We start from the raw sequence: 13,912 nt of genomic DNA, 5'->3' as shown, positions 1-13,912 counted from the left end.
TTAATTTTAAATATAACAAACAATTTAGTAAAATAACTTAGTTATCATTAAGCTGGTGTTAGGAGCATAAATTGTGACTATGGTTTGGTGGAAGATTTTAATTCAAAACTTATGAAAACAAGACATTTGTACTACAAAGCCAGAACCGGTTTCAGCCGGGTTGGTAACGAAAGGGTTAAAAACGATCAGTAAATACTATTGTACAGATTGCACACTTCAGCTGCCAGGCTGGAACAAAATATATATTTTTTTTATTGCCCACAGGGAGCTAAACATAGAGGGGACAAACAAGGACAGACAAAGGGTTTAAGTCGATTACATCGATCCCAGTGCGTAGCTGGTATTTATTTAATCGACCCCGAAGAGATGAAAGGCAAAGTCAACTTCGGCAGAGTTTGAACTCAGAATGTAACGGCAGACGAAATACAGCTAAGCATTTTGCCCAGCGTGCTAATGATTCTGCCAGCTCGCCGCTGGACAAAATATAAGGATGGCACACAAAGTGCCAAAATTGAAACCCCTTTGTGACTTTTGGCATTCTTTTACAAGGGGTTAATACACAAGGTTCACAGTGACATCACATTAGTTTAATTATTGTTGAAGGTAAACAAAATAATTAGACACACTTAATTGTTTAAAATGTCTTCTCTGAAAATCTCATTTACAGGAGGTTGGAAATATTGTTTACCATTTTACCTTTTACTTGTGTCAGTCATTGGACTGCAACCATGCTGGAGCACCACCTTGAAAGGTTTTAGCTGAACAGTTTGACCCCAGTACTATTCTTCTAAGTCTGGTAGTCCCTTTTGTTGGACCACTAAGTTACAAGGCCATAAACAAACCAACACCATTGGGAAGTGGTGGTGGTTGGGGAGAAAACCAAACACACACATACACATATTTGTCTACAACAGGCTTCCACACAGTTTCTTTTTACCAATTTCACTCACATGGCATTGGTTAACCTGGGACTATAGTAGAAGACACTTGCCCGAGGTGCCATGCAGTGGGACTGAACCCAGAACTGTGTGGCTGGAAAGCAAACTTCTTAACCTCACAACCATAGAATAATTTTTTTCTTTTTTCTTCGTCTTTTTTTCTTTTTGTTTTTGTTTGATTCCACATTTGGTTTAGTGACCTTTTGTTTTTTAAAATGCTTGTCTGTTGCTTTTGGCAGGAGGACCGCATCTCTGGAGTGACACAGTTGTATAATGTGGATGAAGACATCACACAATGCATCAACTCGCATGCCGTGTGCTTCACACACTACAGGTTTGATGATAACCCTTTGCCATCGACAGTGTTTTGTGTGGCTTCCAGGGATACACAAGACAAGGGTAAAGTAAGTAGACAAGAAAGCATTTAATTTAATCATCATCATCATCATCATCATCATTTCACGGCCAGAAGAAACTGGGAAGAAAGAAATAAAAGGAAGAAAAGAGAGAAAAAGAAAAAGAAGGAAACCAAGTAACAAGTGTGTGTGTGTGTGATCGGTTCACAAGTTTGTTGTGTGTGTGTGTGTGTGTGTGTGTGTGTGTGGATCTATATGGCTGGTTTCTTCCATTTAACTGTCTCCCACATTCATTCAGAAGACATTGGTCAACTTGGGACCGTACTAGAAGACTCCTGCCCAAGATGTCACACAGTGGAACTGAACCCAGAGCCATGTGATTGGGAAGCAAACTCCACCATAACCTGCTATTTTATACTTAATAACTTTTTTCTAATTTAGACACAAGAAGTTGATTACATAAACCCCCCACCCACTCAGGGCTCTACTGGCACATATTTTATTCACCCTGCACCAATGGATGAAAGGCAAAGTCAGTCACCCTTGGTGGCGTTTGAACCCAGAGCATAAAGAACCAGAAGAAATACTGCTGGGTATTTTGTGTGGCACAGTAATAACTCTTGCCAACTTGCCCCGTCGTCTGATACGTAACGGTCAATAGCCGGGAACTGAAAATAGAATCAATGAAAATGTCAACACAGAAATAATTCTTTTGTATTCAAGTCTGTAATATTTCAGTCTCAGATTTAAGTCATTATCAGATACTCCAGGATTAGGTTTGCAATACTTGTGTGTGTGGTGACTTTTGGCCTACACGTGAACTGTCAAACAGTATTTAATACAAACTAAGGGACAAATATGCCACAAATGTTAAGTATAAGAGGAAGATTTCATAACATGATAATAATAATAATAATAATAATAATAATAATGATAATAAAGGAAGAAATATTCAAACATATTAACTCTGTCAGAAGTATAGTTTTTGTTTTATTTAACATAAATATTATCGTAGCTGTTTCCTGAGCTGTCTAGACTTGAGGATGTGGTGTGTAGGGTGTGTGTGTGTTTTGGGAGGGGGGGGCTTATATTGATTGATTTTTTTTCCAGCTATGCTTTACAGAAAAGGAATTTATATATCATCATCATCATCATCATCGTTTACTGTCCGATTTCCATGCTGGCATGGGTTGCACGGTTTGACTGAGGACTGGTGAGCCAGAAGGCTGCACTAGGCTCCAATCTGATCTGGTAAAGTTTCTACAGCTGGATGCCCTTCCTAACACCAACCACTCCGAGAGTGTAGTGGGTGTTTTTTATGTGCCACCAGCACATATGCCAGTAAGGTGACACTATGTCTATATATAGGAGTAAATGTAATGACAAGCAAGTCGATTTGCACAGAATATTAAACACATTTAATGGTGCCATATTGGACTGGAGCCTGGTGCGGCCTCCTGGCTTGCCAGACCCCAGTCAAACCATCCAACCCATGCCAGCATGGAAAATGGACGTTAAACGATGATGATGATATATATTTACCTCAAAATATCGCATCAGATAATGTCATTTATAAATATGGTTTTGTCGTATATCTATCATGTTGCACACACATTTACGCAATTGTTTACAGGCAAAGTCAACAAGACAAACAGGAAATATTTGAGTTCCTTCCATCAATCATTTAACCAGATGCCATTCTCTCATGCTGTTTGGTGGGTACTCTAAATATACTTATAGACATACTTCAATATACACAAACCACTTAAGAACTGCAGTGATTGATCACCAAATCAGACAGCTGACCAAATCGTGAATAAACCGTCTTTTATCTTTTACATGTTTCAGTCATTAGACTACGGCCATACTGGGGCACTGCCTTGAGGAGCTGTTTTAGCTGAACAAATTGATGCCAGTATTTATTTCTGTTCTTAAGCCTGGTATTTATTATGTCAGTCTCTTTCACCAAACTGCAAAGTTATGGGGACATAAAATGAGTACCAGTCACGCATTGGGGAAGCAGAAATGTTTCCTTTTCAAGCTACGCTAGGCTCATGAGAGCCAGTTTCCATGGTGTATATATTCCTCACATGGACGGGACACCGACCCGTCGCAGGATTAGTCCATTTTGCCAGCTGAACGGACTGGAGCAACCAGAAATAAAGTGTCTTGCTCAATGACACAATGTGTCGCCCGGTCCAGGAATTGAAACCACAATCTTACGATCATGAGTCCAACACCTTAACCAGTAAGCTAAATACCTCCACAGTCAGGCATTGGGGTCAATGTAATGAACATAACCCCTTCCCCAAACTTGCAAGCTTTGTGCCAAAATTTAAAACAATAACAATAATAATAATAATAATAACGATAATTAATTAATCAGTTAATTAATTATAATGAAATGTATTTATCTATGGCAGCTACATTTTGTTTAAATTCTTGTCATACTATGTCTATTAGAAATGAAACTAGTTCTAGCAACACATGTTCAAGTACTTGTTAGACAACCTCTGCTGTGTCTATCGTTCCTCTTAGAAAAAAATGGTGAATACCAAGAACTACAGCATAAATCAGCTCAAAGTTTCAAAGAGCAAAAAATTAAAGGACAGAAAAGAAAATACCAAAATTAAGAACAACATTTGCAATGTTCTAACTTTAAATGTTTTCAACTAATTTCCCACTTTAAACTGACAGTTTTGCTAATTAAACATCTCAAATTGTTCCTACTTAATCCACACCAAAGGTTAAGATAATGAGAGTTAATTACCGAGTTATAATGATCAACCTAAGCATTATTTAACTAATTTTGACTCTAGTATTTCTAGAAATGCTAATCATTTAAAACTACATTGCTTTGAGAAAATTGTGCTAAATTAAAATTACATTTTAATTAAAAATGTAATATTTTTATCTCTGTATATCGTTTAAAAATTTCTTTTTTACTCGTTTCCGCCAATGGGCTGTGGCCATGCTGGGGCACCTCCTCGAAGGGTTTAGTTGAACAAATTGACCCTGTACTTATCTTTTAAGTCTCTTTCCTTGAATTGCTAGGTTACAGGGATATGAACAAACCAACACCAATTCTCAAACACATCATCACCATCCTCATCATCATTTAACATCTGTTTTTGATGCTGGCATGGGTTGGCTGGTTTGACAGGATCAGGTGAGTCACAGTGCTGTGCTGAGCCCCAGTGTCAACCCCAGCATGTTTTCTATGGCCGGATGCCTGGGCGGTGGTGGGAGAGTAGTTTTAGGGTTAGGGAGGGGCTTTACGCCAGATGCTGAGAAGCTAAGGTATGATAGAGTAGCAAGCACAGGTACCTTACTACGGAGGGGATATGTGGCTACCCCACGTTATATAAGGATGGACAGTGATAGCTGGGGAGAAGATGGAAGTAGTGGTGGGGGGGGCGCCAAAAAAGGGGTTATGGTCAGTGGATCAGGGAAGGGAAATATCTGGATGAAGAAGGGGTAAGGTGAGAAAGAAAGAAGTGAGTTCAGGGAGATGGGGGTAGATCAGAAGTTAGTGGGGATGATGTGCAAGGTGTAGAAGCAGTGGAGAGGGAGATGTGACAGTGAGGAGGGTAGATAAGGGTGTCTGCAGTGAGTGGGTCATGGTGGTGGATATGGGGAGGTGTTGAGAATGATTGCAGGTATATGAGGTGAGGTGATAAGATGGGGGTATGGCAGAGGAAAGAACTGTCTGAAGGCAAAGGAGGAGATGATCTGTGAGAAGAGAAGTGAGGGGGTAATGAGAAGGTTTTGGCCAGGATGGAGCTAACTGGTTGTTTACAACAAAATTAGGGGCAGAGGGTGTGGGGAAATACTTGGCAGGGCAGAATGAATTACAAGCCCTAAAGCTTCCTCATAGTTCACTCATAAGGCATTGGTTGGCCCTAGGGCTATAGTAGAAGATGCTTACTCAAAATGCTGCACAATGGGACTGAACCTGAAACCATGTGGTTACAAAGCAAGCTCTTTAACCACTCAGCCATGCTCATGTTTTTGTTTTTTTTTTCACTCATTTTATTTCTTTGTAATTTCTTATATTTGATTCTTTTTTTTTTTTTTCTCTTTTCCTTTGTATTTCTTCTTCTCCAGATCCACATAATAGAGCTGGGACCTTACAAACATGGCAATTTTGCTCCTCGGAACAGTTACACAGAAATTCAGTTTACAGATGATACAGAACGTTACGACTTCCCTATCTCCATACAGGTATGCAAATGGTCTTACATTTATTTATTCCACTTTTTTTTTTCTTTTCCTTTTTGTCAAGGCAGCAAGCTGGCTGAATCGTTAGCATGGCGGACAAAATGCTTAGTAACATTTAGTTCGTCTGTACATTCTGAGTTCAAATTCCGCTGAGGTCAACTTTGCCTTTCATCCTTTCGAGGCTAATAAATTAAGTCCCAGTTGTGTACTGAGGTCGATCTAATCAATTGGCTCCCTCCCCCAAAATCTCAGACTTTGTGCCTATAATAGAAAGGATTATTTATTCCTTTTTGTATTCCAGCCCAAATGCTGTGGCCATGCTGGGGCACTGCTATCTGACAATGAACATTGCCTCCCTAGCAGGGAATCTAACCCTAATCTCTCACATGACAGGCAAGAATATTTACCACTATACTACTGAGGACCAGTTATTTATTTCTGTTCACTTTTATGCCAGCAGCTCGTTATTTTTTTATTAATGAAACAGTATCTGTTAATTCAAGTCACTATACACTAGTGACCATATATAGTCATGAGTTCAAATCTTGTTAAAGGCTAATGTGTTGTGTGGAGGCACATGGCCTAGTCGTTAGAGCAGTGGACTCATGATTGATGGATTGTGGGTTCAAATCTCAGACCGAGTGATGTGTGTGTTTATGAGCGAAACACCTAAGCTGCACGCGACTCCGGCAGAAGGTAATGGCAAACATCTGCTGATTCTTTTGCCACAACTTTCCCTTGCTATTTCCTCCTGCATCTAGCCACTCACCTGTGATGGACCGTCATCCCGTCCAGGTGGGAAACCTATACGCCAACGAAACCGGGGCACCGGCCCTTATGAGCCAGGCATGGCTCAAGAAGGAACAAACAATAACATTCACCCAACTCATTTGACCATGAAAATAGGGAGTGTTAAACCAATGCCTAGATAGAGTGAATATTTCCCAAGAATATAGCGTTTCACTTCCAAATGACAGGCTTCCCAACACAAATCAAGAGCTTACAGTGGGAATAACTTATTGGTGTGATAACCATTGATAGTAAAAGATATAGCGTGAAGGCTGTATTAGTTAATGATAGAGTAAATGAGTTACTAATCCCAATGTAAACCGAACCAAGACCTACTTAAGTCTTTTTATTTCAATTATAGATTGCCGATCGCTAAACTTCTTTTAGTCTGCTTAGTTTTAAAGTCGCTACCAGATTGGATTGGCTTAAAGTCTAAAAAACTTATGTAAAAGGAAAACGGCCAAATTTTGAAGCGTTAAGAAATAGTCTTAAAAGAGTTGTCTCCCTTAGACGAGGGAAGCACTAAAAATAATAAATACGACTTTCTATGTAAAAGAGCGGGAAGAAATTATATACTCTTTGAGGAGGAGGTTGATCGCACAAGTAGTACCTATTTTATTGCCCCCCACCCACCAAAAAAAAAAAAATGAAAGGAAAAGTCGACTTTGGCAGAATTTGAACTCTGAGCATAAAGCGACAGGAGCAAGGTCACTTTGCCCTATGTGCTAATGATTCTGCCAGCTTACCAATGGTAGTGGTGGTGGTAGTAGTAGTAGTAGTAGTAGTAATAGTAAATATAATAATAATAATAATCTTTCCTACTCTACGTACAAAACCTGAAAGGGGGCGGGCTAGTCGATTAGATCGAACCCAGTACGCAACTGATACTTAATTTATCGACCCCGAAAGGATGAAAGGCAAAGTCGACCTCGGCGGAATTTGAACACAGAACATAAAGACAGACGAAATACCGCTAAGCATTTCACCCAGTGTGCTAGCGTTTCTGTCAGCTTGGGGCCTTATAATAATAATAATAACATTTTCTTTATTAATCACAAAAGGTTCGCAAAAGTATCTTGTTTTGATTTTCGTTCTCTCTGTGCACGTAACAATATCTTATTGAACGGGCTGACACAAGCGAATAATTTATTTGCTGATCTCCATAAACAAGAACCCAAGAACCCTGGGGTAGCTTTGTCTCTCAACGATCCCTTACTTCAGTGGATCGAGTGTAATCTAAGTCTATATTGTCTGAAAGGAGAAATTGTTCTCTGTAAACAAACTACAACACGGATTAGTCTATCCACATACAGACCTTCCAGGACTTATTTAGAATGAATATGTACATTATTGTGTGTGTGTGTAGTTGTTTTTCTTCAGTCTTAGGACTAATAAGGCTAACTACCTAGTTTCCATAGCTTATTATCACGAACATCATCATCATTATTTAATGCCCATTTTCCTTATTGGCGTGGGTTCGATGGCTTGATGGGAGCTGGCAAACAGGGGAGTTACACTCGGCTCCACTTGTTAGATTTGGCAGAGTTTCTTCCCTTCCTAATACCAACCACTTTACAAAGTGTACTGGGTGTTTTTTATGTGGCACCAGCACAGGTGCATTTCACATGGCATCAGCACAGGGGTGCTTTTTATGTGGCACGAACATGGGTACTGTATGTCCATCGTTTTCTAATATTGTAGGCTATGACTTGAGAGAAATTTGGTTGCTATATCTAGCAAGCTGAATAACCATGTAGAGGTTCACTTTTTGGCTCACATAAAGAATTGTTCAAGGTCAAATCGAAGCGTAGGTTCCCATCCCCCACAAATAATTATGATATTTCTGCAATTCAGATTCTTTACTTATTTATAAATAATAAAATGTTAACTTTTACACATTTAAAAACAGTATTTTTCTTCTTTACAATGCGGTTTCAACGGCACAGACCGAGTTGTTAGGATAAAAAAGAGTTTTAACTGGTTTTGGAAATTGTATTTAGAAAAGTTATCTCCCCTTACCAATAAAGTTAAGCAAAAAAAAACCCCAGAGACGTTCTCCTAACACCTTGGAGTTAATTAATATATTTATTTTTATTGTGTTACGTATATTTTTCCTTATTTGTATTGTGAAGGGTACACTTTTACTTGTTTCAGTCATTTGCCTGTGGCCATGCTGGAGCACCGCCTTTAGTCGAGCAAATCGACCCCAGGACTTATTCTTTGGAAGCCTCGTACTTATTCTATCGGACTCTTTTGCCGAACCGCTAATGTTACGGGGATGTAAACACACCAGCATCAGTTGTCAAGCGATGCCGGCGGGACAAACATATGCACACACATACATATGTACATATATACGATGGGCTTCTTCCAGTTTCCGTCTACCAAATCCACTCACAAGGCTTTGGTCGGCCCGAGGCTATAGTAGAAGATATTTGTCCAAGGTGCCACGCAGTGGGACTGAACCCAGAACCTTGTGGTTGGTAAGCAAGCTACCTACCACACAGCCACTCCTATTTGTATTTCTAGGCTTGCTTACCTTCTGGCACTGCTCGATGGTAATGAAAGGCTTCTAATGACTGTCTGCTCAGTAATATGGTTGTCTTGTCTTCACAGTTTACTACACACCAGAGACAGCATCCAGTAAGGCCACAGCATTGTCCCTACTCCACTGATGACCTTCAAAAATAGAAATAATAATAATAATAATAATAATCCTTTCTACTAAAGCCACAAGGCCTGAAATTTTGGTGGCAAGGATCTAGTTGATTACACTAACTCCAGTGTTTCACTGGTACTTGATATTCGACTCTGAAAGGATGAAAGGCAAAGTTGACATCGACCGCTAAGCATTTCGCCCGTTATACTAAGGATTCTGCCAGCACACTGCCTTTACATGATAATAATGAGCTTATTGTGTACAGTGCTGAGGTGCACTGCAGTTTGGAAAGATTTCGTTTTGGCTATTTTCCTTTTTTCCATACTGTTTTACTTCAATTTTTATTCACACACACATTATGATGCTTAGAAACCTAATAAAAATGTACAAAATGTTTGCTTCAGGTCAGTGAAGAATATGGCCTTCTCTACATGGTGACCAAATATGGTTACCTCTACCTGTGCGACATGGAAACTGCAGCTTGTCTTTGTGTCACCAGAGTATCAATTGACATTGTCTTCACTTCGACGCTCAACAGCATCTCTCAAGGAATCTTGGGGGTCACGCGGACAGGAAGGGTAAAGTTAACATTTCTTTCTTTCTTCTTTTTCCATTCGCTTTTGTTCATTGATTTGTTGGTTGGTTGGTTGGGCCCTATCTTGCCCAGGATATTAATTGTCTGGAAACCGTTCAGTGACGTGCAACCAAGAGAAAACCCTCCATCAGGCATTTGCCATATTCTGAATGCCTTACTCCCCTGGGTATGGATACATTGAAACTCCGACATCTGGCAGACGCCTATAAAATTATTAACAATCTTACTAACATTAGCTCTGAGCACCTTTTCAAATTCCACCTGTCTAACACTCATGGACATGTTTACAAAGTCAGAAAACAGCACAGCTCCCATGACTTTCGGAAACACCTTTTCACGCTAAGAGTTGCTGAAGTATGGAACAATCTGCCAGCATCAGTTGTTAGTTGTCGGAGCACTGCATCCTTCAAATCTTCCATGCTTCCTGAGATTTGCCAACACTACACCTGATTTTCTCCCCTCCCTACACGCACAAGCATGTATCCGACTTATACACTGTTCACTTTCCAGACATTTGTACAATACTGCATATGCTTTATACGCACTTTTGACAGGTTGTAGTGCACCTGAGCACTGTATACAATAATTTCATTATCATCATTTAACGTCTTTGTTTAATGGGGTGGATTCTTCGACAGGGTCCAACAGGCCCAAGAACTGGATTGTTGCTCCACTGTCTACTTTGGCATGGTTTCTGTAGCTGGATGTGTTGTAAGTGTAATTCTAACTTGGACCTTGAGTAGAAAGAAAGGACCACCTTAGGTCGTGAATGACCATAGGATTGCACTTAGAAAGTTCCCCTCCGTGGCACAAGCCCGGGCAAGGTTGTTTATGGAAGACCATCAACTGCCCATGCATACCAGCCTCCTCTCTCCATGGCACCTTGTTATCCAAGGGAGAAGCAAAGGGGCCGATACAGCTTGGCACCTGTGACGTTGCAACTCATTTCTACAGCTGAGTTAACTGGAGCAACGTGAAATAAAGTGTCTTGCTCAAGAACACAACACGCAGCCCAATTTAGGAATTGAACTCATTACCTCATGGTTATGAGCCCAATGCTCTAAATTGAATACTAGACTAATACAATATAACCCATTGAATTCCATCGAAGAAGAAAAGGACAATTGGGAAAAACAAAACTGTCTGTCAGGCAAAACCCAGATCAAGAATGCACGCATGAAAGAGAGACTCACTTCCACGGACGCAATAGGCTGAATGCTATGTTCACATACTAAAAGACTATTGGCTGTCTTATCCCTTGGAGCATTGGTTCCCAAAGTGGGCAGTATTGCCCCCTTGGGGGTGGTGGAAAGTTCCAAGGACAAAATAAAACTTAACATAATGAACCCATTATTTTGAATCACTACCCCATTATTGCCCCACTTTTCTTTGTGAGAGTAGTCAAGTTTTTTTCAGATATTCTCATTTTGAAAATCTCATCTCTGGCTAATTGTTGAGAGGACGTTGATGTTGCCTTGGCGGAGGTTTGCGCTCTCTGAATGCTCTTGTTATGATATACCATGGAAATTGTCCAGGGACTCAACAGAAAATGCTTATGTAAATGTCATACTTCTGTAAATAAAATTAAGAAAAAGCAAATATGATGCCAAATGCTTTTGCCTTTTATATGTGTGTGTGTGCGTAAGTGGGTGAAAGTATGTGGCATAATGGTTAGGGTAATTGACTCAGGGTCATGAGTTCAATTCCTGGAGACATGTTCTGTCCTTGAGCAAGACACTTCATTTCACGTTGCTCCAGCCCAGTCAGCTGGCAAAAATGACTTGTACCTGCAATTACAAAGGGGCTAGCCTTATCATATTCTACGTCATGCTGAATATCCCTGAGGACAGCATTATGGGTATGTGTATCTGTGGAGCGCTCAGCCACTTACACTTTAATTTCACGAGCAGGCAATTCCATTTATTGGATCGACTATCATAGCTGACAGAGTTCTAGTCTGTGTGTGTGTGTGTGTGTGTGTGTGCAGTATCGTTTGAATGCTCTATCGTTTTACTCGACTAATTTTTTTTCTTTATCTTTCAAACAGATATTAAGCGTTGACATCAAGAAAGACCTTCTGATTGCCCAAATCCGAGAAAGTGCCAAGTGGGCAAACCAAGCGAACCGGCTGGAGCGTGTTATGGCTGGGAAAGGACAAAACAAAGAGGAATCAAGCAAGAAAGATCAGATTCCGCACAAAAACAAAAACCACAATAACAACAACAACTTGAGCTTCCAGGTTAATAATAATACCAACACCAACCGCACCACAACCACTAATAACACCACAACCACCATCACAACAACAACAAGAAGCAGTATTGCTCATGTTAGTAGTAGTAGCTGTAGTACTAGTTGTAGCAGTAGCATGATGAAGGATTGTTCTAAGGTGCCCCTGTTATTATCACCGTCCAGTCTACCGACAATTTGTTATGAAGACAGCGACAGCCGAAGTAGCCACAGTCAGGAGGAGGCAAGTGAAAGCGATTCATAACAGACACAGAAAAACATATGGATGCATCTAGAACTTCTCTCAGATTTCCCTCTAAAGTTACTAGAACGTGACATTGGTGCCGTGTCATTGTATGAGGTGAGATTAATTTGTCCATATGTAGAAAACCACAGAAGAGGAATATAGATATAGATGAGACACAGTCGATGCTATGTCGCTAAAAACATAAGGCAGCTTTAATCAGAACAGTCAAGATTAAAAGAGGGAAAAAAACAACAACAACCAAACAAACCAAATGAACCAAAGAAAAAGCAAAAAAGAAAAAAGATGAGGGTTATTCCCTTCTTGATTGTGAATAACATTCTACACTGCCAAAATGTTTTTTTCGTTTTATCCCAAGTGTTTGGTTTTTGAACAACTCAATGCAAAATTCTGTGCAAAACAGTGCAAATAAACGTTCATGCTGCAGCGGTCGTTGCATGCATGTGCTGCAGGCAGACATAAGTATGTATGTGTGTTTGGCAAAACGGATGGAGATGTGTGATATCTCTGCAAAAACGCATACATGACTTTCTGAGTAATATGAAGTATGTGTATATGTATGTATGTGTGCATAAATGTGTGTGTGTGTGCATGCGCATATATATATACATACATTCATATTTTATTTGTGGTTAACAAAGCTACCAGCGGTTTCATGTAGAGAATTCTCTTAGCAATTATCAAGCTTACCACATAAAAAAATTGGTACTTGTCTGTGATTCTCCTCCAAGATGGAGATGAGTACAAGCATTTCCATGTGGCGGGCTAGATAATTGTTAAGTGATTTCTATCTGCATGAAACCATTGGCAACCCTGTTAACCCACACATAAACAATATTTATCCACCAATGTGGTGTTGAGCACTCATTCTCACTGTTCAATATTAGCATATATATACATATATATATGTGTGTGTGTATGTATGTATATATAAAGAGAGAGAGAGAGAGAGAATATAAACATACAGGCATATTTTGGCATGCATCAAACTAGTCGCCTGGTCTGAAATGGGAATCGATGGAAAATATTATTACCATATTTTGACTGCAGTTATACGTGAAGGAAGGAAAACGATGTGAGCTGTCAGGGCATTTATATTGTGTTCATTTTTTTGCGACTGAGAAAAAATACGGAGGCAAATTTTATGTTTTAAATATAAGAATTCTAAATTTGAAAATTAATATGTATGTATGAAGAATAAAAGTCAGTGTGTGTGTGGAGAGAGAGAGAGAGTGAGAGAGTGTATGAGTTTACATTTATTTTGTACAAAACCATGAGCTCTCATTATGTTTGTGATAGAAGTGTGTAGAATTAATCTGATATATGCATGTTGTATATGACTATGATTCATATCTAAGGGTAGTGTTGAGCCATCCTTCATATCCAAAGGACTCTGCCACCATCTGTAACCTGTGTATTGATGAGGATAATGCATTAGTGGCATGGATTGTTTTGTTTTAATTTGTAAAATTAGATTACATTTTGATTTACATTTATAGAGGGTTTCATCAAACTTTTATCTAGAGCTTACATTATTTTGTTTTACAAAAATATGTCACTAATATATATATATAAATATACGCACATGCACACACAGGGCTGTGGAGTCAGAGTCGGAAACAATTAAGGGGCAGCTGGAGTCGATAAAACTATACTGACTCACAATGTCTTTATTCTTTAATATAAACCAATAATAACATATAGGCTGACTCAAAGTACAAGCGTATGCATATGCTTTATGAGATATGTAGACTATAATTACTTAATTACATAAAGAGGAGTCAGAGTCGGAGGTGCCATTGGTACAGAAGTCAGAATCAAGAGTCAAAGTTTTTTGTTTTGACTCCACAGCCCTGCATA

The 13,912-nt window shown here is 39.5% G+C and overlaps 1 protein-coding gene across 1 annotated transcript in view; it reads left to right on the top strand.

The window, feature by feature from the left end:
* The window catches only part of LOC106882360 (clathrin heavy chain), a 138,969-nt gene extending 125,063 nt beyond the window's left edge, over positions 1–13,906 (top strand). The window contains exons 6-9 of the mRNA XM_052968621.1: positions 1,178–1,342; positions 5,402–5,518; positions 9,368–9,541; positions 11,606–13,906. Coding sequence (XP_052824581.1) covers positions 1,178–1,342; positions 5,402–5,518; positions 9,368–9,541; positions 11,606–12,052 — 903 coding nt within the window. The 3' untranslated portion in view covers positions 12,053–13,906. The remainder of the gene's footprint in view (positions 1–1,177; positions 1,343–5,401; positions 5,519–9,367; positions 9,542–11,605) is intronic.
* The last annotated feature ends 6 nt before the right edge of the window (positions 13,907–13,912 follow it).

This window comes from Octopus bimaculoides, chromosome 6 (assembly GCF_001194135.2).
Source record: "Octopus bimaculoides isolate UCB-OBI-ISO-001 chromosome 6, ASM119413v2, whole genome shotgun sequence".
In the NCBI taxonomy this organism is placed as follows: domain Eukaryota; kingdom Metazoa; phylum Mollusca; class Cephalopoda; order Octopoda; family Octopodidae; genus Octopus; species Octopus bimaculoides.
This window is presented reverse-complemented; position numbering and strand designations above follow the sequence as displayed.